The 27099-nt window shown below is 41.0% G+C and overlaps 1 protein-coding gene across 10 annotated transcripts in view; it reads left to right on the top strand.

The window, feature by feature from the left end:
- pkp4 (plakophilin 4) overlaps positions 1–24895 on the top strand; it is a 79952-nt gene extending 55057 nt beyond the window's left edge. For 9 of the 10 annotated variants that reach the window (XM_032529829.1, XM_032529828.1, XM_032529827.1 and 6 more), the window contains 15 exons: positions 2253–2423; positions 5856–6066; positions 7186–7318; positions 8660–8873; positions 15887–16070; positions 16761–16878; positions 17568–17759; positions 18095–18268; positions 18546–18696; positions 19719–19911; positions 20392–20476; positions 20671–20788; positions 20894–21034; positions 21809–21873; positions 24571–24895. In XM_032529829.1, the coding sequence (XP_032385720.1) occupies positions 2253–2423; positions 5856–6066; positions 7186–7318; positions 8660–8873; positions 15887–16070; positions 16761–16878; positions 17568–17759; positions 18095–18268; positions 18546–18696; positions 19719–19911; positions 20392–20476; positions 20671–20788; positions 20894–21034; positions 21809–21873; positions 24571–24816 (2396 nt within the window). In that variant the 3' untranslated portion in view covers positions 24817–24895. The remainder of the gene's footprint in view (positions 1–2252; positions 2424–5855; positions 6067–7185; positions 7319–8659; positions 8874–15886; positions 16071–16760; positions 16879–17567; positions 17760–18094; positions 18269–18545; positions 18697–19718; positions 19912–20391; positions 20477–20670; positions 20789–20893; positions 21035–21808; positions 21874–24570) is intronic. The other variant, XM_032529833.1, reaches the window with a different exon arrangement.
- The last annotated feature ends 2204 nt before the right edge of the window (positions 24896–27099 follow it).

Genomic DNA, 27099 nt, shown 5'->3' with positions numbered 1-27099 from the left:
AAATATTAGATAGAACTACATGATTCAAGTTTGTGCTATGTTTTTATTACAACATTTTTTACTAGTTGCTTTAGTTTAATTGCAAATGTATCCCTATTAACCCTGCTAACCCTACTGGTGTGTAGACCCACAGGTCCTTTAGAAACAGTGGGCTTCCCTGGGAGGGTGGGAGCATTTATGGTGATTTCAGCTCTTTGAGGTGTGGCATAACATTGAAAGCTCCATCTGAAGATTTTCTGCCCTGAGGAAAGAGCAAAGATATGTGTTGTGCTAGCGTTGCGATTTTTAGTCATTTTGAGGTTGTTTGGGTAAGGGAATGGAGGTGATGGGTGAGGAGTCTTATAGCCGTAGGTCTTCTTTACATGGACGGACTCCGAACAACACATTATGTTGTTGCCTCATTCTGCTGTTATCGTTTCACATCTGGACTGGATCGGCTTCACGCCGTCCCTACAGCCTGTTCTTATAGTGACTTTTGTGTAAAGGAGTTTTAATTAGAGCAATCTGTGTGCTTCTTTTTCTCAACTTTATCAGGTTAGCTTGTTGCTGATTACAGAAGCTGTTTCCCGTATCGAACATTTCCCAACATTTGCTCTGGCCATGCTCTGATTGGTTACCTCTTTCTTGGTCCAACATTGTCGGCTCTTGTTGGCCCTCACCAGTGGATGATTTTACCTGTTTAGTGCAGTGCAGTCTTTACTATTTGATTTGGATTTCTTCCACAAGAAAATAAAGACTGACAACACCACTGCAAAAGAAAGTAGTTGCAGTTTCTCATCATACATATTCTCTATTTGTATGTCATGTTTATGACAAGACGGTTTAATCAGATTGACAATGGCAGTGGATGGTTAGTTTGTTTTGTTTATCTCTGCACAATGTTCTTTGTAGTACGCATACAGACTACTTACTAGATATTTCCTCTTAGGCAGGTGTAGAACACACGTGGATGTTGGCAGTTAATTGGCTATTGGCTGGTGTCTTTGTGTTGTGTTTAAGTAAAACACATGACTAAAAGCAACAAAGCCATCTGTCTTTTTCAGTGCTAGTTCTTTCAAGTTGGCTTTGTGTGTCAAGGCTTTCTAGCTTTATATATAATTACATGTGCGTTTTTACTTTTTATTTGTGGTCACAAAATGTAATACTATTGTTCTTTAGTTTACTATCATATTTCATATGGATTTATCACTGACAATCACATCTCCAAGTGTATCGTATCGTTTTTTTTTTTATTTTTGAATACATTTTTACTTCCATTTTCAAATCATTTTAAACCAGTGTAGAAAACTTACAAACCTGAAACTTGCTTAAGAGAAGTCATGTTGTATGGTAATGCTTTGCTTTGTGGTAGACTTTGCATGTCAGTGAACCACATTACCATGCAATGAGGACATTAACCTGACATGCGTTTACAGTGATTGATTGGCTAAATTTAAGCAAGTATCAAGTCTCTAAAGCCCTTTCACAGAGAGATTCCTCTATAGTGCTGCAATGAAGGTCTGCTAGCTTTGTTTATTCACATAGAGCCAACCTAGTGTGGGAATTTACATAACATGCCAGCATTCCAGGAGCAAAAGATTCAAACGTGTAACACAACAGCATCTGCATTTAATGTGTGTAAGCTAATTTGCACCGTTAATCAACCACCAAACCTGAACTGGATGCACAAACTGCCAACTTTGTGCAGCATAGTAGCACAGCAACGCCACAGCACCTGCACGTGGGTGTGGATGTGTTTGAGAAAGGAGTGAAGAGAAAGTGGACTATTGCACGCAATGTTTCTGTAAGTTATTAGTGGCTACTTGGAACTCTGCTTTGTCACTTTTTGACCTGCCTGTGGGTCGACTTGAGCATCGTACTGCACGTACTCCCAACGTGCTGGCCGTCCCTTTCTGACAGATGTTAGTTTGGCTCTGTGACTACCTTCGCTGCCGACTTAAAGGCACAACAACTCTGTATCCCAATTCCATCTTTGTAACTTTCACACAGACAGCAAGGTGGCTTAATGACCAACAGTCCAATAGAATAAGTGGAAGTTTTAAACACTGAACTGATACGGTTTCAGGAAAGAATCACAATAAATAATCTGAAAGTCATTCAGGGGCTTCCTCAATGACTTTTGACAGGACACATGGGAGTTGAATAACGGAGTGCCCAAACCTTTGACACTTTACTTATAAAACTCTTGGTGTAATCACAAGATCATTCTGCTGCTAACCACTTATCCGCTAACCACTCTCCTTCATCTCCAGGAATACGGAGCTCATACACCAGTCAACACAGCCAGCTGGGCCAGGACTTAAGGTCAGCCATGTCCCCAGACCGCCACATTGCACCAATCTACGAGGATCGGACGTTCCAGGGCCCTTTGTACCGTAGCCCCAGCCACACCCAGCAGGGCACCCTCTACAGGAGCACCTCAGGTTGGTCCCTGATTATTTAGATGGTAAACTAATCTACCATTACAAACAAAGGACATGACAACCTCATAAAAAATATCTCCAAGATACACCCATACTTGTGTATTTTCTTAATTTCCTCATCTATTGGCTGTCACCTTGTCATGATGGAAGACTGCAGATAAGACTGCTATTGTTCTGTGTATCTGAAGTTGTTTTTTCTCATCAAATGAAAGCTTTCAGAGAAAATGTAATGGGCAAGTGACGTGATTGTGACTCATTGTGATATTTTAAGTGTTACCTTTAATGTCACTAGGGTCAGGTGTTGAAAAAATCTGCAAGTGTAGAAAGTGGTCTCAGTTGAAAACAATAATATAGTAGATCTAGTAATTGTCACTATAATGTATATTAGGAGGTTTTAATCCAAAATGTACGAAGGACTCGTAACACTAAATTTACATTTTTGTCTTGCTATATTTATGTGCTTGCCTGCTGTTGTTAGCACAACAAAATTGCAACAGGAGTGACGGTACAACAGTCCTTAAAGTGATAATATTTTGCTTTTTGGCTTTTTCCCTTTCCTTTATTATGTTATATATCTTTTTGTGCACGTTATAGGTTTACAAAGTGAAAAAGCCCAAAGTCTACCCCAAAGGGACTCACCATCTCCGACAGAAAACACTGTTCACAAACTGCTCTAAACAGTTTACAAACATTTACTACTCTCTTGTAGTCCAGCCTTTACTTCCTTGACAAACATGCATCACTTTGTAACATATCATAATGCTTAGCTGCTAGCTTGGCTCGCCTCCTAGCTACTGCGCATGTGCGACTCCCACCAAAGGTGGGATAGAAGTGTGATGCCTCACTCTGTTGCTAAAACGGAGTGAAAAGAGGTGTTGCAGTGCAGTACAACAAAAATATTGTGTTTTTTGAAAATTAAACCATGTAAACCTACAGCATTCTGATATAACCTCTAAATACAATTATGAATGAGCTTAATATGAGCACTTTAAAACTCTGTGGTTCCCAATCCATGGGCTACAGACCGGTATAGGGGCCCAGGAATATTTGCAATGAGACTACAAGGAAACAATATGTGTATGGTCAAAACACAACACTGAATAATTATTTTCATAGGCTTGGTTTTTTTGTGTGGTCATTTTCTTAAACTTTGCACTGATTTAGAGCTACAGTTTCTCATCAATATGGAAGATAATCATTCAGGTAATTGGCTACTTGTTCAGCACGTACTGTGTTCCTGTTAGCTAAAATTAGTAAAAAACTAAACTATTGTAGCGGAATTTGAGAGAACTTTTCATATAATGTTGTATTATATGCCTGCCTCGTAAGCCAGTCTGCAAAATTGCTGTCGACCTACTAATGGTCCATTGTGTAATCAAAGTTGGAAACCCCTACTAAAGCTAACAAATGATACACAGTGTTTTTGGGTTTGTGTAACGGATAAGACTATTCCATTATTTCCTTTTCTTATTTTCCTATATTTTCTCTCTGTTTTCGCTGTCTCTCTATCATCATGCATGCAAAGATGAGCACATTTTTTTTGTCTCATAACATTTATCTTTTAAGCTGACCCATCTTTGTATTAAGAGAACTTTCTTGTTGTTCTCTAATACAGATGCCCCCCCCCCTCCCCCCCAGTCTTCAAATCTCTCAAAGTCTTTCCCTCTAGTCTGCAGCCCTTTGACTTGACTGAATTGTCTTCCCTGGGGAAGAACATTTCTCTGTCCATCTGCCCTTTAGCTTTACCTCTACCTATGTTATGTCTTTCTGCTTTTTTCCTCTTTCCTTTAATTTTTCTTTTATTCTGTCAACCTCTCCTTCCCTCCCTTCCTTCCGATCCTCGCTCTATTGTCAGCAGAAAGGGTGAGACAGGAGTTAATAGGCAGGTACTGATATGTCATCCTGCCACAAAGGAGTCCATTACCCATGTGTCAAACTGAGAATGAGAAGAAGGATAGAGGAGCAAGTGGACATCTTGGTTACCCACATTCACAGCCTGCTCTCTTCCAGCACTCCTGATGATGTCATTCTTGTCTCATCATCCCTTCTGCATCAGATACACATGCGTAGTTTGCATTGACACACACACACACACACACACACACATACACACATACACGCTCTCTATTCAGCCTTCTCCTGGGCACACAGGAGATCTGCTTAGACCGATAAGTTCCCTAATAAATGCTATTGATGCCGCAAAGAAGACCCCAGACGAGCCACTATATTGCGTTTATGCCAGCCATATTGAGAAAAGGTGGGTGGGGCGAGCTGGAAAGGCTTTTCAATATGGAGTCTTTGTAAGAGCTACCTCATTAAAAAATCCAATTTGATCCCAGAGTTTTCTTTGTGATGTTGTGAAATAAAATTTCAATGGGCCATTTTCCCCGTCGGTGATTTTCCGTGCATTCTTTGGGTTTTTATGAAAGCTTGCACTGTACTTTTTTGTGCAAGCGGGAGCAAGATTTTTATGTTAAGTAGAAATATTGATCCTTGGCTGAAAATATGAGAAATGGAATCCAAATTGTGTATGTCAAAAAGTTACACTATGTTGTTTAGTGTTTGTCCCAGAAATGTGTCTTTGGCTCCGTTTTGGCGGATATTGCAGGGAAGTGCTCCTGCCCAACATAGAAGTGCACTGATGTGAGAAATTGTGTTTTTTGGAGCAGCCCCACAAGGTGACGTCTTGGTTTCGGGTAGGAGGGAGTATAAGCATGCACATGCCCAGTCCTGTTGGATCTGATAGTGATCTGACCAGCACAGCAGTCACGCTGCCACAGATCATGTGACTCTGGTGAGAAAGAGGGCTAAAATCCGAGCAAGCTTGTTTATGCATTTTTATGTTTGTGACCCATTGTGTTAAAAACTAGGTCATTTTAGGAGTTGGAGCGAATGAGCAGGGGAAAGACGACTGAAACGGGATGCTGTTAGGCTGAATATTGGACCTTGTCAAGAAGGATGACTTCTCTGCATGTTTGTGATGCTTCCGCTTTACTTCTGTATCTCTGAATGTTTTTGGACCTGGTCATGGTTCACTGTTGCCTCACTGCTGTGTTTGGCAGAGTTACCCTAAGAACACTTTGGCGCAAACGAGCGAGATTTATGGATTATTGAGCATGGTGTGTCCTCCTGTCCTCTTGGAAAAACCAGCAGGATACCTCTGGTTAAACATAATCTCGTAAAAACAAAACAGCTCCTTGAGGAAGAAGACTTCTGCTTTGTGGAGCCATGGGAGCTGTGTTTTATCCTCATCATCAATTGGTTCCAGATTTTAGAAAATGCTGAGTCTGACGGAACAGCCGCATGTTTGTATTTTCAGCTTGGTTTAAAGTGGTACGCTAACTGCAAAGCCCAGAGAATAGGTTTGAAGGCTGCTAATCTCCAATTTTTTCTTTTTTTTTTGTCTGAACCTTTTTGTTTTTTGGTCCTCAGGTGTAGGGAGTCTCCAGCGGACACCCAGCCAGCGCAGTACCATGATCTACCAAAGAAACAACTATGCTCTTAACACAGCAGCCACCTACGCTGATCCGTATCGCTCAGCCCAGTACCGGCCCTCCGATCCCAACAGCGCTCGTCAGGCTGTTGTTGTGGATGATGGTGCTACCCGCTCACCCTCTATAGACAGCATTCAGAAAGATCCCAGGTAAGACATGCTCACATTTTAGCATAACGCTGTGTTTCTAAACTACTACATGTGGTCAGTGGTTAGTAACAAGCATAGTGTAGCAGGAAACAGTCATCCAAAGGGACTACTTATGCTTACCAGGCCTCCGTGTTCTGCTAGGTCAACACCGGTGTCCTCTTACTATTCAAACAGGGAGCCCCCTGGGTAGTAACATGCAGCTCTAGCTTTTAAGCTGGCTCTACTATGCCTGGCCTCTCGACAATAGATTCTCACATAGGCTGAAGTGCTGCGTCTGCTCTTGTTGTACAGACACGTGTAAGCGTGGAGAGATTGGGTCAACCTCTGCAGCAAACCCCCTGACCTCGCATATCGGGAGCTTTGTTTACAACTGTGCATGCTGTAGTATAACTCAAATTTACTTGCACCAGGGGGGGCCACCATGACCCAGGTCCGTTCAGAAGGTAAAGTCAGAATAGAGTTCCTCTTTCTGAGTTCAGACTCAGAAATGGCACATACTAAGGAAAGCTCATTGTGGGCTCTAGTGGCTGTAATTCTGCACCAAGGCTGAATTCTGGGAAAAAGACTTCAGATATGGTACTATGGGACCACTAAGGTCTATTCAAAAGCATCCACAAGCACCATGTCTTGGGACCTTTAACATTTAAATTCTAGAATTTATTATTCATCTTTGTGCTGTAATAATATATATGTGTTATATTTCACACTGAGTGAGACAATAGCATATCTGAAACTTAAACACCAGTGATGTCATTTTTTGTCACCCAGTTTTGTATGTAGAAGAAAGAAGAAATGTTGATAAGTAACATGCCAGTAGAACTACAACAATATTCTTTATTGACTGTAGATTGCAAAAAAGAGCAGTCTAGAGACGAGACGCATTCCTCACTTCTTTCCTTAGTGTGCTGCTTACAGAAAAGCATTCCAATCCAAGTGTGACTAAAGTCGATTGTTACATACACCCGGACGTGAATATAATTTCCTGGGTTTATCAGTTTGCCCTCAGGTGCTGAAGTATTCATTTCGAGGGAAACTGTGTCTGTGTTTTTTTTAAGGAGACAACTTAATTTCTCTCTCTGTCGTCATGCTGATAACTTTGCACCCCACCTGTAATTTTAGAGAGTTCGCTTGGCGTGACCCAGAGTTGACAGAGGTGATTCACATGCTGCAGCACCACTTTCCCTCGGTGCAGGCCAACGCAGCAGCCTTCCTGCAGCACTTGTGCTTTGGGGATAATCAAGTTAAGTCTGAGGTGGGTATTGTACCACTGATGCCATAATGCGTCTGATCAGAATTACTTTGTAAACATCTGTACTCAACCACCTTAACTTCCAAAAATTAGTAAACAATATGCACACTTTATGCTTTTATCAGTGACGATTGTGTTTATGTTTAAATGGAAGCTGAAGTTTATTACAACATATTTTTTATTATGGAAGTTCCAGCCATTTGTTTGATTGCACTCAAATGCAGCAACCTTGCAACAATTTGCTAAAGTGTCGGGACAATCAGACCAGTCGTAAACAAATCTCCAAGAAGGTAATAAATTCATTTGGAAAAGAAAACAAACTATCACAGTGAATCCACAGATTCACAGATTAGCGTTCTGGTTTAAGATTGACATTCTGAACTTGCTATCGTTGTGCACGATTAAAGCTTTCCTGTGCTGTGGAAGATTATTAGTGACATTATGGCTCACCTTCAGTTTTACCACCCAATAATGTGGTAGCTAATCTGCCAAATCCTCTGGCTAATCTCGTTCTTTCTTGTTGCATGATGGGGCCTATTTTTAGCGCTCTTGTCCCACTCCAAGACCCCAGCAATTACTTTGATATCATCATCATATCAAATAGAACTGATGGCCAGAGCCACAAATATAAAAACCTGAGTTGTCAATCGGTCTACCGCTCTGGTCCAGACTGAAATATGTTAAGGATTAAAGGAAGGATTAACACAACATTTGTACCAACATTCATGGTCCACAGAGGATGAAGCCTCTACTGCAGATTCACACATATAGACGCAAAGACACATTCGCACTGCTCACTATAAGGTCTTATTATAATATAATATGCCATAAGCCAATGAAAAACACCCATAGCATATGGCAACAGTTAAACTAGACACACGAGAATCCATCGTTCCACCCTCTTTATCCCTCAAACATTATAGGGCCAAGCTTATCCTTTTATCAGCGTAAAGCAGAAAGTGTAATAAGACATCAGAGATGAAGAATGTGTTTTTAATTCCCACATGCCAAATGTCAACATATCACAAAATGATTTGTACCATCCAATGAAAAGCAGAAAGCTTATTTTGATAGAGCTATCTTTTCCTAGTACGTTTTGTTCTTCTTTCCAGCATCTTCTCTCAAACCACCATCTCATGTGGTGAAGTCTTTTTCTATTGTCCTAGATTAGCATGACTTTTCCAAATAATTTGTATCTTTGCATGAATTAAAGCCATGTGCGTAGATTCTCTTGTCACATGAATAAATGCACAATTTTGCTCTCCACAGTATATATAAGATGAAAAAATGCTGTTTTGTGGTCAGAATCATTTCCCCACCTGATCTCTCTCCCATTGCCCATAGGTGTGTCGACTGGGAGGTATTAAACACCTGGTGGACCTGCTAGACCACAAGGTCCTTGAGGTCCAGAAGAACTCTTGTGGTGCTCTGAGGAACCTCGTTTATGGGAAAGCTATGGATGAGAACAAGATCGCTGTGAGGAACGCAGGAGGTATCCCAGCTCTGCTCCGCCTGCTGAGAAAGACAGTTGATGCAGAAGTGCGGGAGCTTGTCACAGGTAAGTCAGCATGTGTGGAGGATATATCTGTTAAAAAACTGTGAGGTAAATTCTGAGCTTTCCACTCATCTTTGAGGATGTGGGCATATGGTGCTCATACTGTCTCCTTATTCCTCCTCTCCACTGTTACATTGTTCCACATAATGATTGTCCACTATAAAGCTCCTCCATCTGGCATGAAATGGCACAAAAGTACACTTCCTGTCATCCAGGGCTTTAACTAATAATTATTTTCCTTATGGATGATTTTAATCTATATAATATCCCAAAACCATGTTAAAGTGGCCATCTCAATTTTCCCGATTTCAAAGTTACATCTTGTTATTGCTTGTTCTTTTTCCAAACACAGTCAAAAACCCAGCGATATTCAATTTACACTACTTTAAAAGCAGCAAATCATCACAATTAACACGCTGGAACCAGAGAATGTTTGGCAGTTTTGCTTGGTGAAAAACTTGAAGCAGCTACCATTGATATTTTTATTATAACAAAATCATATGACAATGTGAAAACAATGTGAAAGGAGACACTTGTAGTGCTACAGAGAATTATTACCTGAATCTGCAGCTCCCCTCAGCACTGTGCAGCTTTGTTACATGTTTAAGATTATTGTTTAGCTGTCCAGCGTGAAAGTTGTTGTTTTCGGTTCACTGTCCCCACTTAGGAGGTCTATCATAGGGTTTCAGCAGGACAGAAACATTGTGCAGAAGATGCTAAATTATTTCCCTGACTAACCTTGAGGTATTTTAGGAGAGACTGTTATAGAACTGTTGGTTTGGTTGCTCATGGCGCTTGATGGGCTCTTAGAATGTGGATCGTGGTTACCTGATGTTGTCTGTCATTGTTAACCATACAATTTGCTCATAGTGTGAATTAAGATTCTCTGACTAAACAGTCGAACAGACTGCTTACCGGTGTCTATCCTAAAATTATTGTTGTAGTAACCGAGTAATTCAGGCTTTTCCTTAAGTTGAAAGGGAAAAAAAAGAACATTTCTGCAGGATTGATATTCTTTTACTACTTGGGCTACAGAGAGGTTTAGCTCCATCTCTGTCTGAAAACAACTGTCCCTGAAAGTCTGCTTGTCAGTCTCCCCTTTCAGCAATGCATGTTGTGTGTAGCTCAATTGTAGTTTTGTGTTGTCTAAGCTCTGCAACCAGGGTATAAATCCACGTTGTTTAGGATCAGGGTGAAGCACTACAAAAATAAGTTAGCCGAGACATTTTGCTCCCAGGTGGCTAAGTCAGCTGCTTGAGCTTGAAACCAGCCCCTGCTTTAATTTGCTCTCGGGTTACAGTCCAGCAGTCCCCCGAAGGAAAACAATACAGTCAGAGTACGGAGCCAACAACACACTGTAGCATATAGTCTGGCAGGAGTTCAGTTTCCTGTTTTGATTAACGGTCTGTTTACTTTGCATAACACATCCTAAAGGATCAGCATTTTAAAAGAGCACATGGGCATAATTTCTCTACTAATGTGTTGCTTTTATAATTAAGTACACAGGAGTCAATGGCTGATAACCAATCAAATTTATTTTGCTGCCTTCATTCACATTTCAAAAGGTTGTACAGCCGTGTTGCCCAGCCAGAGTAAGCAGCGTTAATGTGAGCACTGTTTAAGGTTTCCCCTTTCATCTACTAGCCTGGGAGCTTGCTGCAGCTAATTGGTAGTGCAGGCCCCAGGATGGGGAGCGATTAGAAAAGGTCAGAAGCGCTGCATCACCTCTGGTTAATTACGGCTGATGAGAACAATCCACATAAAGAGCTTTCAGCTTGACGACAAGGGCATCCCACACTAAAAACACTTTTGAAAGCAGCATCAGTGTTGTCGGAGCTGGTGAGGAAGCAGCCAGGTGTCATAGCTTAGCTTGAGAGGAGTTGGGGCTCCCATTGTGTCAGCGGCTTCTTCTCGACTCCACTCTTCGAGGTCCAGGTGTCACCTGTGCTTTGTTAGAAGTAGTTGCAAGAACAGGCCACCCCTGGGTCCAGGTCAGAGGTCATGTTGTGGAGACACACAAAGCGATCTCGGCTGCCTTACCTGCCTCGCCTCCCAGCAGCTGTTGTGGTTGTTGCTCTGTCCTGAAACAGCCCCTCGGATCAAAGGGCTAGACTGCACTGCACTGGCATTGGCTCCAATAATGGGGACATCCCAAACACAAAAGCAAAGTTTTGTTACCCTTTTGTTAAATATGATGTCGCTCTTCTTATCTTGGCTTTATTTGGCAAATTCAACTACACTCTTAGTCATGATTTCATTCTTTTTGAGTTTCTCAGAGTCTGTGTGTTGCCCTCAGTACAGCTAAGTGTATGTAAAGATAATTCTTTGTTCTTACAGAAAAATATTTTTATCAAATAAAAACAGTCATTGATTTGAAAGTTATGGACTCACCGCCTCTTCCAACCTCCTCATGTGTTCCAAAAAAGATAAATCTCTGGATCTTGTTTGGTTAGGCAATGAACTCAAGAAACTGCTGGTCTCATATTACATATAAAATCCTACTTGAGCCGGTGCTAATTTATTCTTCCTCCTGTACTATTATCATCTGTAACTTCACTGCAGTCATGCTATAGCTTATTGTCCTCGTTTTTGTAATTGTATTCATTCATTACAACTCAGAAACTTCTTATTCTGCTGTGGGGATTACGGGTTCCAGCGAGTCTTCTGGTATTTGCCCACAGTGCTGTATTTGATGCCATTTGTGAACATGCCAAGTTCAATAATATTTTACTCAGCTGCACCTTATCAAAATGGCAAACTCTGTAAGATTAAAACTTGTTTTTACAGCTCTAACCTGCAGACCTACATCAAATAATAAAATCTAATAACAAAACACGGATTGAAGCGTACACATTTTAATACTGTCCTTTTATCGTGTTTTGGTTATATTTTATTTATATTTTTGATCCAATGACCATGTCAAAAACTTAAATTTGAAGTTGCTCAGTGTTGGTATTGATTGCTGTTTCTGTTTTGTTTGAGAACAAAGAATGAGGAGGTTAAGACCTTTTGATCAAATGAAAAATGAGAAACGGACTTTCATCCAAAAATAAATCTAGTTATAAGCTGTAAGCAGCAATGCACTGACTTCCAATGCATGAGGGAAGAAATGAGAAACACCTACTAACCTCAAAAGTACACACATTTGCTTCTCTGAGGTTTAGTCAATGCCGCATTAACATGTTTTCGGTTTAGCTCCCAAAAATGATAATAAATAATGTTAATCAATTGGAAGATTTTTGAATGGTCAGCAGCTTTTCACAAAATGAAGGAATTGCCCAAGTGATTCTCAAAGTGGGGTCTGTGGCACTCTGCCAGGGGGGTCTGCCAACGTTTTTTTTTTTTTATTTAGATCAAAATATCTTTTCAATTAAAAAAAAATTATAGTTCAACAAATAATAACATTTTAAAATATATAACAGTTTATAAATTACTTTCTGATCCAACAACTCTTGGAATCTGCAAATATGTTTTATACACGTCTAATATTTTTTCTTGTCTTGTTCTTTCACATAACTAAGACTATAGTGTAAAAATAGGCTACTTCAAATTATTCCAAGGGACATACTACACGAGGGGTCCCTGGTATATTCTCTTTTGTGTAAGGGGTCCTTAACTGAAAGTAAATTAAAGAAAAATGAGAACCTTTAATTTAAGTGATAATGATCAAAGGAGCACATTTTTGGAACCAACAAAAGATCAGTTTAATCTCTGTATGTCTAGTAGATGCATGTGTTAAGCCTAGGATAGCACATATATCATGGAGAAGCTGCTAGCATTTTGCCCAAAAAAGTGAAAAATGCACTGTAATAACTACTGTTGAAGAACAAAGAGTTTACAGTAGCATATACATGAGACAGCTTTAAATATGAATGGAATAGGGGACTGTACTTGTGTCCCATATTTTCAAGAAAGGTCATCTAAACTATTTGATTGTTTTTACTCTTGGACAGCTATTTCTTTATTACAAAATGTCATCAAAATTATCAGAAAAATAAATTAAGAGAAAAATACCAGAGACATAGGAAAAACCTATGCACGGATACAAATTTGTAACCTCAGTGTTGTGAAAGCTGTGGGAATTTGCCGGTTGGGTAGATGGTGTTAACGTTGGACCCTGACACACAAAGTCAACCTCAACAAAACAAAACTGCAAACTTAGTAAAAACTTAGTTAAGGACCTCTTTCTCCTCTTGTGTCCTGTCTCTCTTCACTATTTAGTATCTAATAATAAAGGAGAAATTCCAAAAAACAAATCCGACCACTGACGTACCATTATATTCTGCATCTTAGTAGGATGCAAAACACCATCGGTGTTCTCTATCTATGATTTAACCAACAATGTTAATGCTACTGGGACCCGCTTTAAGCAGTCTCTTAATATGCTTATAATAGAAATGACAAAGTTGCACCCGCTAATGTAATGTTCTTATATCGTTTGCTGTGCGCTATTGCTGTCAGTCTGCAGTGTTGCTTATGGCAGAAGCAAAGGCGTAGGTGAAAAACAAGAACAAATTTCAATAAAGGGGTGACATTGTTGATTTTCCATAATATATATACAAAAAAAAAAATGGTTTCAGATAACACAATAACAACAACAACAGTGCTGCAAACTCAACAGGCAACAATCAGCAACAAACCACTTAATGATGGCCCAATGGTGTTGACACCCAACTGACTACTGGCTTGGTGTGTCAGGGCCCTTAGGGCGCCTTTGTACTTTATCAGAATTTCTTGTCGGACTGTCAAACCCCTTTGGAAACTATTAGAGAAGCCTTCCAGGAGAGACTGTCTAAAAATGTGTGCCATTATCTCCCCCCCCTTTCTATGGCAACCAGCTTTTCACCCCACCTTGGCTTGTGGCCGTTCGGAACAGCTAAAAAATACCTTTGCCTTCCGAATTGGTCGTACGTCACATTATTAGATCTACTTATTTGTCTTGCAAAACCGGGCCCTTAGCCTACAGTCATTAAAATAAATCACTTCTTGCCATTTCATTTCTGATTAATGATCTTTTGACTTTATTCCTCTCTGTATCACACATCAAAGCCCCACTTAGCTTTTGGATCAATGCTTTAATAGCTGTAAGAATCATTTTAACCAACTTCATACATTTTTTCTTTATTCTCCATCTCAATATTAAGCCTCTCCCTCTCTCCCCTCTCTCTCCTCTCTCTCCTCTCTCTCCTCACGCTCTCAATAATGTTTACATTGTTTACATTGGGTCGGTGTTTCAAAGCCAGGCCAAGGCACCTGAGAACATGAGCAGAGAACACAGCTTAGGACTTTTTGCACATGTGTTCACACACACACACCACACACACACCACCACACACACACACACACACACACACACACACACACACACACACAGTCCCTGTCCCTGTCAGATATGACTTATTGCCGGTGGTGTTGCACCACTAACAGCGTTGTCAGTCACACCTCAGTGAATTTGCCTGTTGATTTTTCCGGCATGCCACCACCTCCACAGGGCATGTCTAAAATCCTGCAGTGAAGAGTTTTATTTCTTCAAATTGACATTAGAGTGTGTGTGGAGAAACTAAAGTTTAAAGCCAAGGAAGTTGGTCAGTAGGCGTATTTATGTGTTATCACTGCATTAGTGGTCCTATTTTAGGCCAGTCCTTATGTGTCTTGAGAATCTCGTGAGAGAGGTAAACACAGACCAATTTGACTGAAATTTATCCCACTGCCTGAATAGAGCAGAGACGTTATCCCCGCCTGATTTTTTTCGGCATGCAGTTAAACACACACTGCTGGCGAGCTCTGTTAAAAAGCACATGCTGAATGTTAACTTTCAAGAGCAAAGTATGACTTAATGCTTTGCTTTGTCTTGCTATTTTGTCAAATTAAATAAGAAACAATGAAAGTGCACTCCAGGATTTTAATGGGTTTTTAAGCAATTTGATGTTAATAAGGATGATAGTAAGTGAAATGGCTGTTGATGAAAGGACTAGAAGAGACACTGCTTGGCAGACGCATCTATCTAAATAGCTTCTCGCCAGCAGTGTTTCTGAATTGGAATCCTGGGCTATATTAGAGACTATCATCGTCTCCATCAGTTCAATTAGAGAGAAGGAGAACAGCGTGCTGAAAATAAATAAAAAGTGAGGTTAAGAAAAAAGAAGAGCTTTTTAATAGCTTGCCCTTGTCTGTAGGGCATGTACTTTGTTCGGCATTAACAAACCAAGGTTGGACGTAGAGCAAAAATGGTAGCTATTTGGACACAAATCTTATGTATAAGGCATGAACTCCCATTTGCAACCCCATTTGGAACACTAACACACATGCTGTATACTGTACATGTACGAGTAGTTTTGAGTATTAGCCAATGTTTTTAGCCCTGCGTCTTTGCAGTAGATTCCAGCTAGTGCAGCATTAGCGTCCTCCAAGTGTGCTGGTGCCCTGCACAAGTCAGCCTGTACATTAGTATAAGCCTAGCAGCAAGAGGCATCTAATTAGAAGAACATGCTACATGCTGGCTAATCCTTGACAGATGCAGCATCAAAGGCTTTCAGGACTGTGCATGATTATCAGTGGTTACCAAAAGTATATTTGAATTGAGTGAAATGATGGCGTAATTTCAATATCCTTTACGTTATTTATTTTTCATTTCAAATGACTGAGTCTTTGCTGTATAGATCTCCGCCCCGTTTTTTTTCCCTGTTTCAAGCAAATAATATTTGCCCTGAGGAAATTCTGCTCAGATGAAATTTGATGTGAATGTGTGATACCTTGATGATCGAGCTGTTGTTTTATTTGTGAAGAGTATTTTTCAGGTGTGCATATTTGCGTGACCCTGTCTCTGCTTGTTTGTGTGTGTTTGTTTGTGGGCACATCTACACACACACATACACACACACACACACACACACACTGAGCTATTAAAATCCCAAGTTTTTGTTTTCTTTCTTGGGATACCCTAACTGCACATGACAGCTGACATAACAGCATGCCCGTATCTCAATGCCTGTGTTTGTGTGCGGGTGTCTCCACAGGGGTGCTGTGGAACCTGTCGTCATGTGACACCGTCAAGATGACAATCATTCGGGATGCCTTGACGACTGTGACCAACACTGTGATCATCCCTCACTCTGGATGGAGCAGCTCCAGCTTTGATGACGACCACAAGCTGAAGTTCCACTCCTCACTGGTGCTGAGGAACACCACAGGCTGCCTGAGGTAATCCACCTGATGAGCACACTTGGCGCTAGCACCCCAATGTGGCCAACTGATGCTATTACATCTGGGGAATGAACTCATAATGTGGCTCTGTTGTAAATAGCTATGTTCATGTTGTCTTTGAGAGAAATATAATACTGGAGTGACCTCCCACAAACGTAAACGAAACTTAAATCAAGAACGGTGTGTATTTTGTCATACATAATTATTTGTATGTATAACATCAAAAGAACAATTACACAAACTCTGCTAATTGTCCATGTTTTAGTCAAATAGCTATGATTTGTGTGGTGTTGTGTGTGTTTGTGTGTGTGTGTGTGTGTGTGTGTGTGTGTGTGTGTGTGTGTGTGTGTGTGGTGTGTGTGTGTGTGTGTGTGTGTGTTGTGTGTGTGTGTGTTGTGTGTGTGTGTGGTTGGTGTGGTGTATTGTGTGTGTGGTGTGTCAGCCAAAGGCAACAATGACTTCAATCAGAACACACAGACTTCATACATTATGGATGGTGTATGAGGACAGGAAAACCTACATTACACATTCAAGTGGGACAAACAAACACACACACATAACTGACATTTTGTGTATTTGCATATTCTCATTTGTTTGTTGAGCAAAGCCTCAAATCAAAGGTCTAATCTATTTGTGTGTGTGTGTGTGTGTGTGTGTGTGATGTGTGTGTGATGTGCTTTTCAAAAGAAACCTGAGTTCAGCTGGTGAGGAGGCCAGAAAACAGATGCGGGTTTGTGAGGGCCTGGTTGACTCACTACTCTATGTCATCAAAGCCTGTGTAAACACCTCTGACTTTGACAGCAAGGTACACACTAAAACAGACACACACACACACACACATAGCCAGAAGAAGGAAAACATGCTGCCACATGATAAAAGGCTCCGGGGGAAAATCCCACTTAACCCCATTTTAATCATTTTTTTTGCCGGTGTCTGAATGACCCCCACATCATCCAGTGGCAACTAGCTCATGTACTTTATCATCCAATGCACAATTTATACATACACAATATTCAGAGTCTGATAGACTAGCTTATTCACCTGGTATACAGTACGTTAACATTTTTCCATGGTAGCAGCAGAAATTAAATTATATCTCTCAGACACGCATATGTGCACTGTAAAAGACATAAAAAGTCAAGTGGCTCATCTGTAAAGTGGAGATTGCATCCCCTGGGAACTGGCCCCCTTCGTTTTGTCAAACATGTATGCTCATTGACATTCTCTAAGGCAAAGCCTGCACGGACCTCAAACAGCGCAGACTAAAATCCATTTGCTCTGGTCCAGATATTCTTTCTAACTGGAGACCCTTTGGGTCCCATAACGAACTGATTTGTAACGCCACAAATAGCAGGCCTGTGTACCACACATTGGCTGTAGATAGTGTACCATGCTGCACAGAGTTTATTCTATTGTAGCTTTTGTCATGGTGATTTAGAAAGTAGCTGTTATAACCACCCACACAAACCCCTTTCTCCCTCTACTCACCATCAGATTGTGGAGAACTGTATTTGCACTCTAAGGAACCTGTCATATCGTCTGGAGCTGGAGCTGCCACCATCCCGGCAGATAGGGGGGGAGGAGCTAGACGGCTTACTGGGAAGCGAGTCGCCCAGTAAAGAGGTGGATTCCAGCTGCTGGGGCAGGAAGAAAAAGAAGAAGAAAAAGAGCTTGCAGGAAGACACAGTGAGTGTGGTGCTTTTAAATAGAGGCTCAAAACTGTATTCAAATTATTTTGCAAACAGTACAGACCACACACAACAAAACCACACAGTTGTGTGCTACATTGTGTATAGTAGCATATTTCTGAAAAGGAAAACGTCTAAATCTAACTTCATTGTGCTGCAATATAATAGGTCAAATTACCAATACCTCTCATCTGTTGTACTATTACTGTCGTCTGTTTTAATTTTAATGAGGCTTTTTTTTGACATTCCAAGAGTATTTTGGGAAATAAATGAAAAAAGTGTGCATCAGAACCTGCATTCCAGCCTGACTAAACACTGTGGTTGTTTGTTCAGTGGGACGGTGTGGGACCCATCCCGGGCTTCTCCAAGTCTCCCAAGGGGGCAGAGATGCTATGGCACCCCTCGGTGGTTAAGCCTTACTTGACACTGCTGGCTGAGAGCTCAAATCCCGCCACTCTCGAAGGCGCCGCTGGGTCCCTTCAGAACCTGTCAGCCGGCAACTGGAAGGTACAGTAATGTTTGTGTATCCATGTACACACACACAAATACACACATTCTCCTTTGTTTTTGTACACACTGTTCAGTGTGATATCCTCCGAGACAAATCATCTATTCATCTGGTTTAAAAGGATTTAACATCTCACTTCCTCTGTGTCAGTCAGAGCTGACGTCAGTTTTACACTTTCACACTTTAAAAAGCATACCTCAACAACGTCCATGTACCGCTGTGTTGTCTAGATCCTTTTGAAGGTTTAATGCCTTTTGTGTGTTTCTGTGTGTACAGTTTGCAGCATATATTCGTGCAGCCGTGCGTAAGGAAAAGGGTCTGCCCATCCTAGTGGAGCTGTTGCGGATGGATAACGACAGGGTGGTGTGTTCAGTTGCCACTGCTCTGAGAAACATGGCGCTGGATGTGAGGAACAAGGAGCTCATAGGTCAGTCATACTCTCAAACTGTGATGGATTCAGATGAGCTGAATAAGAAAATACACATGTCTGTTGCTAATTGCTCAGTACAGAATTATTATTGTTTATTATTATTATTAGATTTATAGGGAGATACTGTGTGTATATACAGCAGGATCCTTTGGAAATGTTACTGAAACACAATGGGCAATGCAAGACATACTGTACAATATTGTTGAACATTTGATTATAAACAGTTATCAAATGTGTATTCAGACCTGACATTTCAAACAGTTTCATGATTTGGATAGTGCCACTGACAGCATGACAATGTGTTTAAAATCAGTGTTTTTAATCAAACGCAGAAACAGAAACCACGTTTTGTAAACATTTTAACAACTGGTTATCATTTTTCATTTCATCTCACTCCAAAACTTTTTGTTCCTTGAAATAGTCTCATTTAATGAATAGAAAGTGTTATGCTCTCTGTTTGGAATTAATAAGGAGTTCCAGTTCCAGCAATGCAGGGGTGACACCTGTGGGCAGATGGGGGAGGAGTTGCTGTGTTGTTTGTTTAACGTGGTTTTGTGTGTGTGTGTGTGTGTGTGCGTGCGCGTGCGCGTGCATGCATGCGCGTGCATGCGTGCGCGTGCGCGTGCATGCGTGCGCGTGCATGCGTGCGCGCTTATGCTGCATGTAGTGTTCAGGTCCTTCAGCTGGGCTGCTCTGCTGAAGGAGAGATAGGGGAAACAATCTTTTTTTTTAACAATAGGATGCCCACACTCAGACGTCCTTGTGATGATAACGCAATGTCATTTAGGAAAACCGCCTACCTCACTGCAGTCTTGAGCAGAATGAATATATCAGCCATGATATAAAAAGAACAAAATATAGAATACACATTCACCTATACATTATGTGACATGAAAAAATAAATGCACTACATGCTTGTGTGTCTTATCTCTGTGCATAAGCTTCTGCTCATAAACCTGCAGTACAGCATGTCATTACTTTGTTAGCTGCATGTCTCACTTCCCCCTCCTCCCTCTCAGGGAAGTATGCGATGAGGGACCTGGTCAATCGTCTCCCTGGGGGAAACACCACCCTGCTGTCAGACGAAACGGTGGCGGCCATCTGTTGCACCCTGCACGAGGTCACCAGCAAAAACATGGAGAACGCCAAGGCCTTGGCCGACACGGGCGGCATTGAGAAGCTGGTCAACATCACCAAGGGCAGAGGAGACAGGTTGGCTACAGCAGCATGTATTTGTCCCAATGCTTTTAGTGACGGGGAAGAGTACACACTGATGCAAAGCTGACTCGCTAACATGTGCACATGCTCAAATGCACTGCCATAACACAAACACCATATGTGGCTGGTGGCTGGTCTGCACAGACTGTCCTGGACAGTGGGAGTTTTAAACAAACACTCACACATTTAAGCACACACACACACACACATAAACATGGAAATGCTTGAAGAAGGAGAAGCCATAGCCACAGGGAAGGTGGATTTGTGTGCATTTCAGCTTTTATGTCCCCGTGGAATGATGGACCAGCAACTATTTCTAGACTGTCATATATTCAGTAATGTTCCAGGTTAAAACACACTGAGGACACTCTCTTGCTTCAATTATACTGCCCTCTTATATTTGCAGTGTGATTCAAAATGAGGTTTAAGTGATTCAGGAATACTCAAAAATACATGTTTTTGTCTGTCTTCCAGGTACTCTATGAAGGTGGTGAAAGCAGCTGCTCAAGTGCTGAACACACTGTGGCAGTACCGGGATCTGCGCACCATCTATAAGAAAGTAGGAACATTTGGATTGGTAAAAAAAATAAACAGTTGATATAAGTAATTGTGTTTCGTGTGTACAGCATGTTTGGATTTTACTGAATGAAATACATGTTTTATACATACCGAAAGTGACCAAAGTAAGGAGATTTTAAATCCAGCATGACTCAGACTATTCTAACCACCACGTTTCTCTCTTCTTCCTAACAGGATGGATGGAGCCAAAACCATTTCCTCACTCCAGTGTCAACACTTGAACGGGACAGGTTTAAGTCCCAGCCCACCCTCCCCACCAGCACCATTCAGATGTCCCCAGTCAACCATCCTGGTAGGCTCTACTTTCCTATAGACAGTGCCAGATGAAAATAGACTCAGTCAGTGAAACAGGAAAACCTCTGGAATTTATTGTTAGAATGTGTTTTTCTCTTTACAGCTGTCAGTGCCACGTCGTCTCCTGCCATGCTGGGCATCAAAGAGCATAGAGACACTATCAGAGATTACCAGAGAGCACAGTCAACTATGCAATTTTATAATTATCAAGGGGACAACAGTATCCATAAAAAGCAGTATAAAGGTACTCAAACATATGCACACATCTGAAAGCTATTGGAAGTGCATACAGTTTGCATATTAGTAGTCTTATAGTATCCACCATTTGCACCAGACAATAATCACAGTCGACCCTCTGGTCTTCTCTGTTCTGTGCTTTATCTATTATATCCCTCCATAAAGCTCCAAGCAGATTCCATGGCCAGTCTCATCACCCTGCCAAGACAGTCCTCTGTTATCATCTTCACTAAAGACTAAAAAGTAATTTTAATTCCAAGCACTTCAGAGCTGGTCTGCACAGCAGTAAAATGAACTAGCCAGCCAGTGGTGGACACTCAACAATGATGCCATTGTTAGCAGGCCCAAGTTGCATGCAGACAGGGGCAGTGAGTGGGTACCCAGACATACTACAGCCAGATGAGAGATCTTGCCAGCCTACGCTGGTTGGCTGGTGCAGGGGCAGGGCAGAGTAAACAATATGAGCTGCAGCCTGGACAGTCCACACATTATATAATGGAATGGAAATTGAGTTTCAGGATTCCACCGGTTGGATAAAGTGCCAACTCAAATACCCATCCCATGGGCTATGTAAACAACAGAACAGCAGTGGCCAACTCTATTACTTGGTGTTATTTCTCTCCCTAGCACAGCAAAGCACTTCTTGATCCTGCTCTATCTAAATACAGACATTTGCCCGATGACATTGTGCAGACTTTTTCACTAATATGAAATTAAGTGCATTATTATCAAGGCTCACTGAATTGCTCTTTTTATTTTTTATTTATTTCTATTTTTCCAGGGTCTGGAAAGCCTTCTCCATATTATTACTCATCCCCCACAAGAGAGGAACCCCGAAGAACACAGGTGAATACAATCATTCTTTACAAATGTTTTGGTTCTACATCCCAGTCTTTGCTTTCTTATCTGCACGTGGTGTGTATGCTCTGATTCAACCCTGCTGCAGTACCCAATGAAATTATTTCCGCAACTCAAATTACTCTGTATTTGCCTTTTTTTTTTTTAATTTTGATGTATTTGTGCCGAACATTTTATACAATTATAATGGATGCAACGACTAAGGTCACCAGGTGTCCTGCTTTATGCAGATTGTCTCTAGTTTTGAAAAGTCAAACCTTTGCAGGACAGACGCTTTTTCTAAAATCTTGCTTTTATCCAACGTTGTGAAGAAAGCAGGTAAGCAGGGCTGTTAACGTCAAGCAAACTGCGCAAAACAGATTTAGGCAGAACATGGTGGAAATAGAGTACATGTGAGTCCCACAAAGCCTAACCTGTAACCTACATAGTCCATTGTGTGCCGCTGAGTCAACCAGAGGGCAAAGCATGGAGATGTTACGAGCTAGTGTTGGTAACGTGTCCCACATTGTCCCACACAAACATGCTCTTTGTCCCACATTGGGTTTATTGGGATCTGGCTGGAGCTGGGCAATATATCGATATTAGATTGATATTGTGATATCAGACTAGATATCGTCTTAGATTTTGGATATCATAATATCGTAATATTATATTTTCCTGGTTTTAAAGGATTCATTAAAGTAAAGTGATGTCATTTTCTGAACTTACCAGATTGTTCTAGCTGTTCTATTGTTTACCTTTACCCTCTTAGTCATTATATCTACATTACTGTTCATTATTTATCAAAAATCCCATTGTGTAAATATTTTGTGAAAGGACCAATAGTCAACACTACAACATTGTTGCGGTATCAATATTGAGGTATTTGGTCAAAAATATGGTGATGTTTGATTTACTCCTTATTGCCCAGCCCTATATCTGGCCATCCCAACAACATACAGCACCCCCCCACCCCACAATGACATAATATAATAGCATTTGGGTAATCACATACAATAACATACATTTGGGGCAAGTAGAATAAAGCACTGCACAATGTCATGCGTATGCAATTATTACTATCATTTTGTCAATATGATTCAGATGAAAAGGCCTGAGAATTTTCAAGTCAGAATTGAATAAATATGGCATATTTAAATGTTGGTAGAGGTTAAAATGGATCAAAAAGCATAACATTAACAAAATGCAACCAATGAAAGCTTTGCACTAGGGGTGCAACTAATGATTATTTTTATTATCGTTTATTTGTTGATTACAATTTAGTTCATGAAATGTCAGGAAATAGTAAAAAAAAAAAGCCTGTCACGGGCACCCAGGTGGCCCAGTTGGTAGAGCGGGCGCCCATAAATAGAGGTTTCCTCCTCAAAGCAGCGGGCCCGACTCCGACCTGCAGCCCTTTGCTGCATGTCATTCCCCCCCCCCCTCATGTCTTCAGCTGTCCTGTCACATAAAGGCCTAAATGCCTGTCACTATTTCCCATAGCCTCAGGTGACAAATTGTTTTACAAGCCTTGTTTTACGCTTGTTTTGTTGTTTGTCCAAACAACAGTCTAAAGATATCAATTGCCAACAATTTACATGGCAGAAAAGCAGCTGGAATGAGAGAATGTTTAACTTTTTGGACGATTGACTTATTTCTTCAGGCCTACTTGGCTTAATCATTTAGACTAAGAAATCTAACTTTATAGGTGACCCCACCTTTGTAAACCGGTGTTTTCTTCTAGGAAGTGTTTGATAGTAATGGTACAAGGCCCTTGTATGAGATCTTTCCACCGCGCTGTATAAATCTGGCGAGGACAGCTGGCTCTTCCGGCCCACTTGACTAATACAAAGAGACTGACGCTTATTCCACTGCGGATAAATAGCGATGCTGGGAATGGCCCAGCTCATCAGCTATTGTCTCAGTGAGAGTGAATGTGACTGCTGGGATTGGGATGGTCTCGGCGCGTCTCAGGCACTTGTCACTACGGGACACATCCATGTGTGCCCATTCAGATAACAGCCACAGTGAGAATGAGGCAGGAGATGGGGTGGGGGGTGTCTAATTCACATTTAGACTAATTAATGCATGACGACAGTCATCATCCCGTTTATTTCAGACAAATTCCATCTATCTTCTGGATTTCTACCATTTATCTTCAAGTAGATTTTTTTCATTAGTAGCTAGCAATGTGTGGGCTAAAAGGTGATTGATTTTCTTACTGGTTTTTAAAAAAAAACTATACATTGTATATATATTATAGGAATATTTTTAGGATATATACCTATACAATGCTATTCTTGCTAAGAAAGGATTTTTTGTATGGAGCCGGTCCCCTGCAAAAAATGCTGGAAATGACCATGTCTAGTTTTGCAGACTTTTTCCTAGTGAACAAAAGCAGTCAGTGGTAACCTCAGTGGTGAACGCACTTTTGCCTGCTTCACAATAAAAGCCAACCCCGGTTTTGTTTGTATGAACAGTAAATAGTGTGGTGAAAACTTGATTACATACATGGATCATTTCCTGTGAATATCTCTAGGAATTGAAATCTTAAGAGTATCAAAAACAAGGTTTGATATAATGATATGGCTACATTTCATAAGAATTATAACAGTAAATGTGGTTTGTATCTTTCCACTGCTGGCTCTTCATAATATTCCAGTGAACATCAGTTCATCATAGCCAACCTGTCTCTTTCCCATGCAGCCTGTGTATTATACAGAGGAGCCTGGCAGGAGGAACTATGATACGTACAGAATGTACCTGCAGCATCCCCATGGCTACGACGACCCATACTTGGAGGAAGTCATCACCTACCCGCCCACAGTCGACTACAGCTCCCAGCCTCACGGACTGAAATCCACCACCAACTATGTGGACTTTTACGCTAGCACACGGAGGCCGTCCTACAGGGCGGAGCAGTACCCTGGCTCTCCTGACTCCTGGGTATAGGTCTGGAGATACTCCTGAGGGGCGTCTTCTCCCCTCAGCCGAGGCGAGGAGCCCGCTGAGCACACAAGAAACGACAAAATGTTTTCATGAACTTGGCTTCATAAGTGGGTTTGTTTTAAAGTGAATGCGTGTGTGTGGTGTGTGTGTGTGTGTGTGTGGTGTGTGTGTGTGTGTGTGTGTGTGTGTGTGTGTGTGTGTGGTGTGTGTGTGTGTGTGTGTGTGTGTTGTGTGTGTGTGTGTGTGTGTGTGTGTGTGTGTGTGTGAAGGATGAATTCAACTGATTGATAGCAGATGGAAAGATGGAATGTGTGCCAAAGAAGGAAATCAAGGAATGTTTTTTAAAAATATTGTTTTATATTTAGTAGAGGAAGATAGAATCATGCTAGGGATCCATTGAGGGATGATACCCTACACTACAGCGAGGAGACGTGCGCTCTGCTCTGTCTAGATCTTAGTTTTATTTTGTTTATAAAACTCTTAGCTGTAATGGCATGGTGAAAGGTGTGAGTCATGTGAGCGAGGGTCGGCGGTAAGAGTCAAGATGGGGAATGTGTATGTGCTGAAGCCAAAATGGATCATGAACTCATATCCATTAAAAAAATAATAATAATAGTAAACTAATGATGTTAGATTGTACAGAGGGACCATATTGTATCTGTACTTTATGTTGAAGCTGTATTATGCCATGAAGTCTTGTACATTTCTTTCATTTTATTGTAAATACAGAAAAAAAAAAAAAACATGTTACCTGGTTTACACTCATCAGCACTGGTTAAAAAAAAAAAGAAACGTGCCATGTCAAAATTCTATAGATATATAAATATATGAAGAAATGTGTGGACAAAGATGGCATCATAACACAACCATGCTAAAAATAATAAAAGGTCAGTTTTGTTTTTTAAACGCGTGTAATTGCATCTTTTCCCAGGTACAGGGCAAACATATCTCTCTCACTCCATACTGCCATTTTCTATGCTCACAAATGGAAATGAATGTGAATATGGAAGAGACTCAAAAGAGAAATCAAACTCCATTTTCCCCTTTGGACTGTTTTTTTTTTTTTTTGCTCTGTAGTTTCCAAACGGGAAGGAAACTATTTTTTATTACATTGCAACCACAAAGACATGAGTGGATGGAGGCCAGCTTTCAATCAGCGGCCCTTTGTTTCATAAAACTGTGTCTAATAGGTCCACATAAACTTGTAAAAGTCCAGATGTCTAACCATTTGTGTGAAAGCTTTTAATTCCAGACGTACTCTTTTACATTATTCATTACATATATCAGCCAATGTGAAAGTTCACATCATGTACATCAAGGTAAGCAGATTATGATTAAATGCCACTAAATGTGCCCTGTACATATCAACATGTTGGAGAATTCCATTTACTTCACTAAAAAGTAGTGATCAGGCTTGCAATCACTAAATCTTTGCTGAAGCAGCAAAGTATTAGCAGTTGTATTAGTAATAGAACAGTAGTAGGAGAAACATAAGTTAGTAAAGTAATAGTTAAAGAAAAGAAAACCAATAAACTGGAAAAGGGAGAAGGAAACAAAGTAGCAGCTCTCCCATCTGGAGTTCCTTAGCAAGGAGTTAAAGTAGGAGTTAATACACTAAAACCAGACTAATGTCCAAACAATGGCAAAATGGCCAAGAGGACCAGAAGCATAGCTCCTTGGCCTTTACTGTACACAGCATAATACCCCCAGGTGGTCTGTGATTGGCTGTAGATTCCCAATTCCCAAAGAGCCTGGGGGGAGCAACACAGCAGCATGTATTAGCACATTTTAACATTCACACATCCCTCTAAAAGAGGATGTAATGGAAACGGTATCCTAGTTTGTGGCAGGACTAACCTGCAAAATATTCATGCTGGTTACCTCTTAACCACTCATTAATCACCCTATCACTGTGCAATATATACCGTTTTCTACACTACCTGGTCCAAGGTCTGCTGTGTGATACCTGTATCAAACACATAAGCATACCAGACTGAAATGATGGTCTTGAAACTAACCTCAGGGATTTTTGTTAAGAAGAGGCTTGGGTACCCGGATAGCTCAGTTGCTGGAGCGGGCGCCCATGTGTAGAGATTTACTCCTGAACGCAGTGGGCCAGGGTTTGATTCTGCAGCCCTTCGCTGCATGTCCTTCCTTCTCTCTCTCCCCTTTCATGTCTTCAGCTGTCCTGTCGATTAAAGGCCTAAAATGCCCCAAGAAAATAATCTTAATAAAAGATAAGGCTTCAAGATCAGGTAATAAAGCAGGACAGCCTTAAGGCCTCTT

This window comes from Etheostoma spectabile, chromosome 11, assembly GCF_008692095.1.
Source record: "Etheostoma spectabile isolate EspeVRDwgs_2016 chromosome 11, UIUC_Espe_1.0, whole genome shotgun sequence".
In the NCBI taxonomy this organism is placed as follows: Eukaryota; Metazoa; Chordata; class Actinopteri; order Perciformes; family Percidae; genus Etheostoma; species Etheostoma spectabile.
This window is presented reverse-complemented; position numbering and strand designations above follow the sequence as displayed.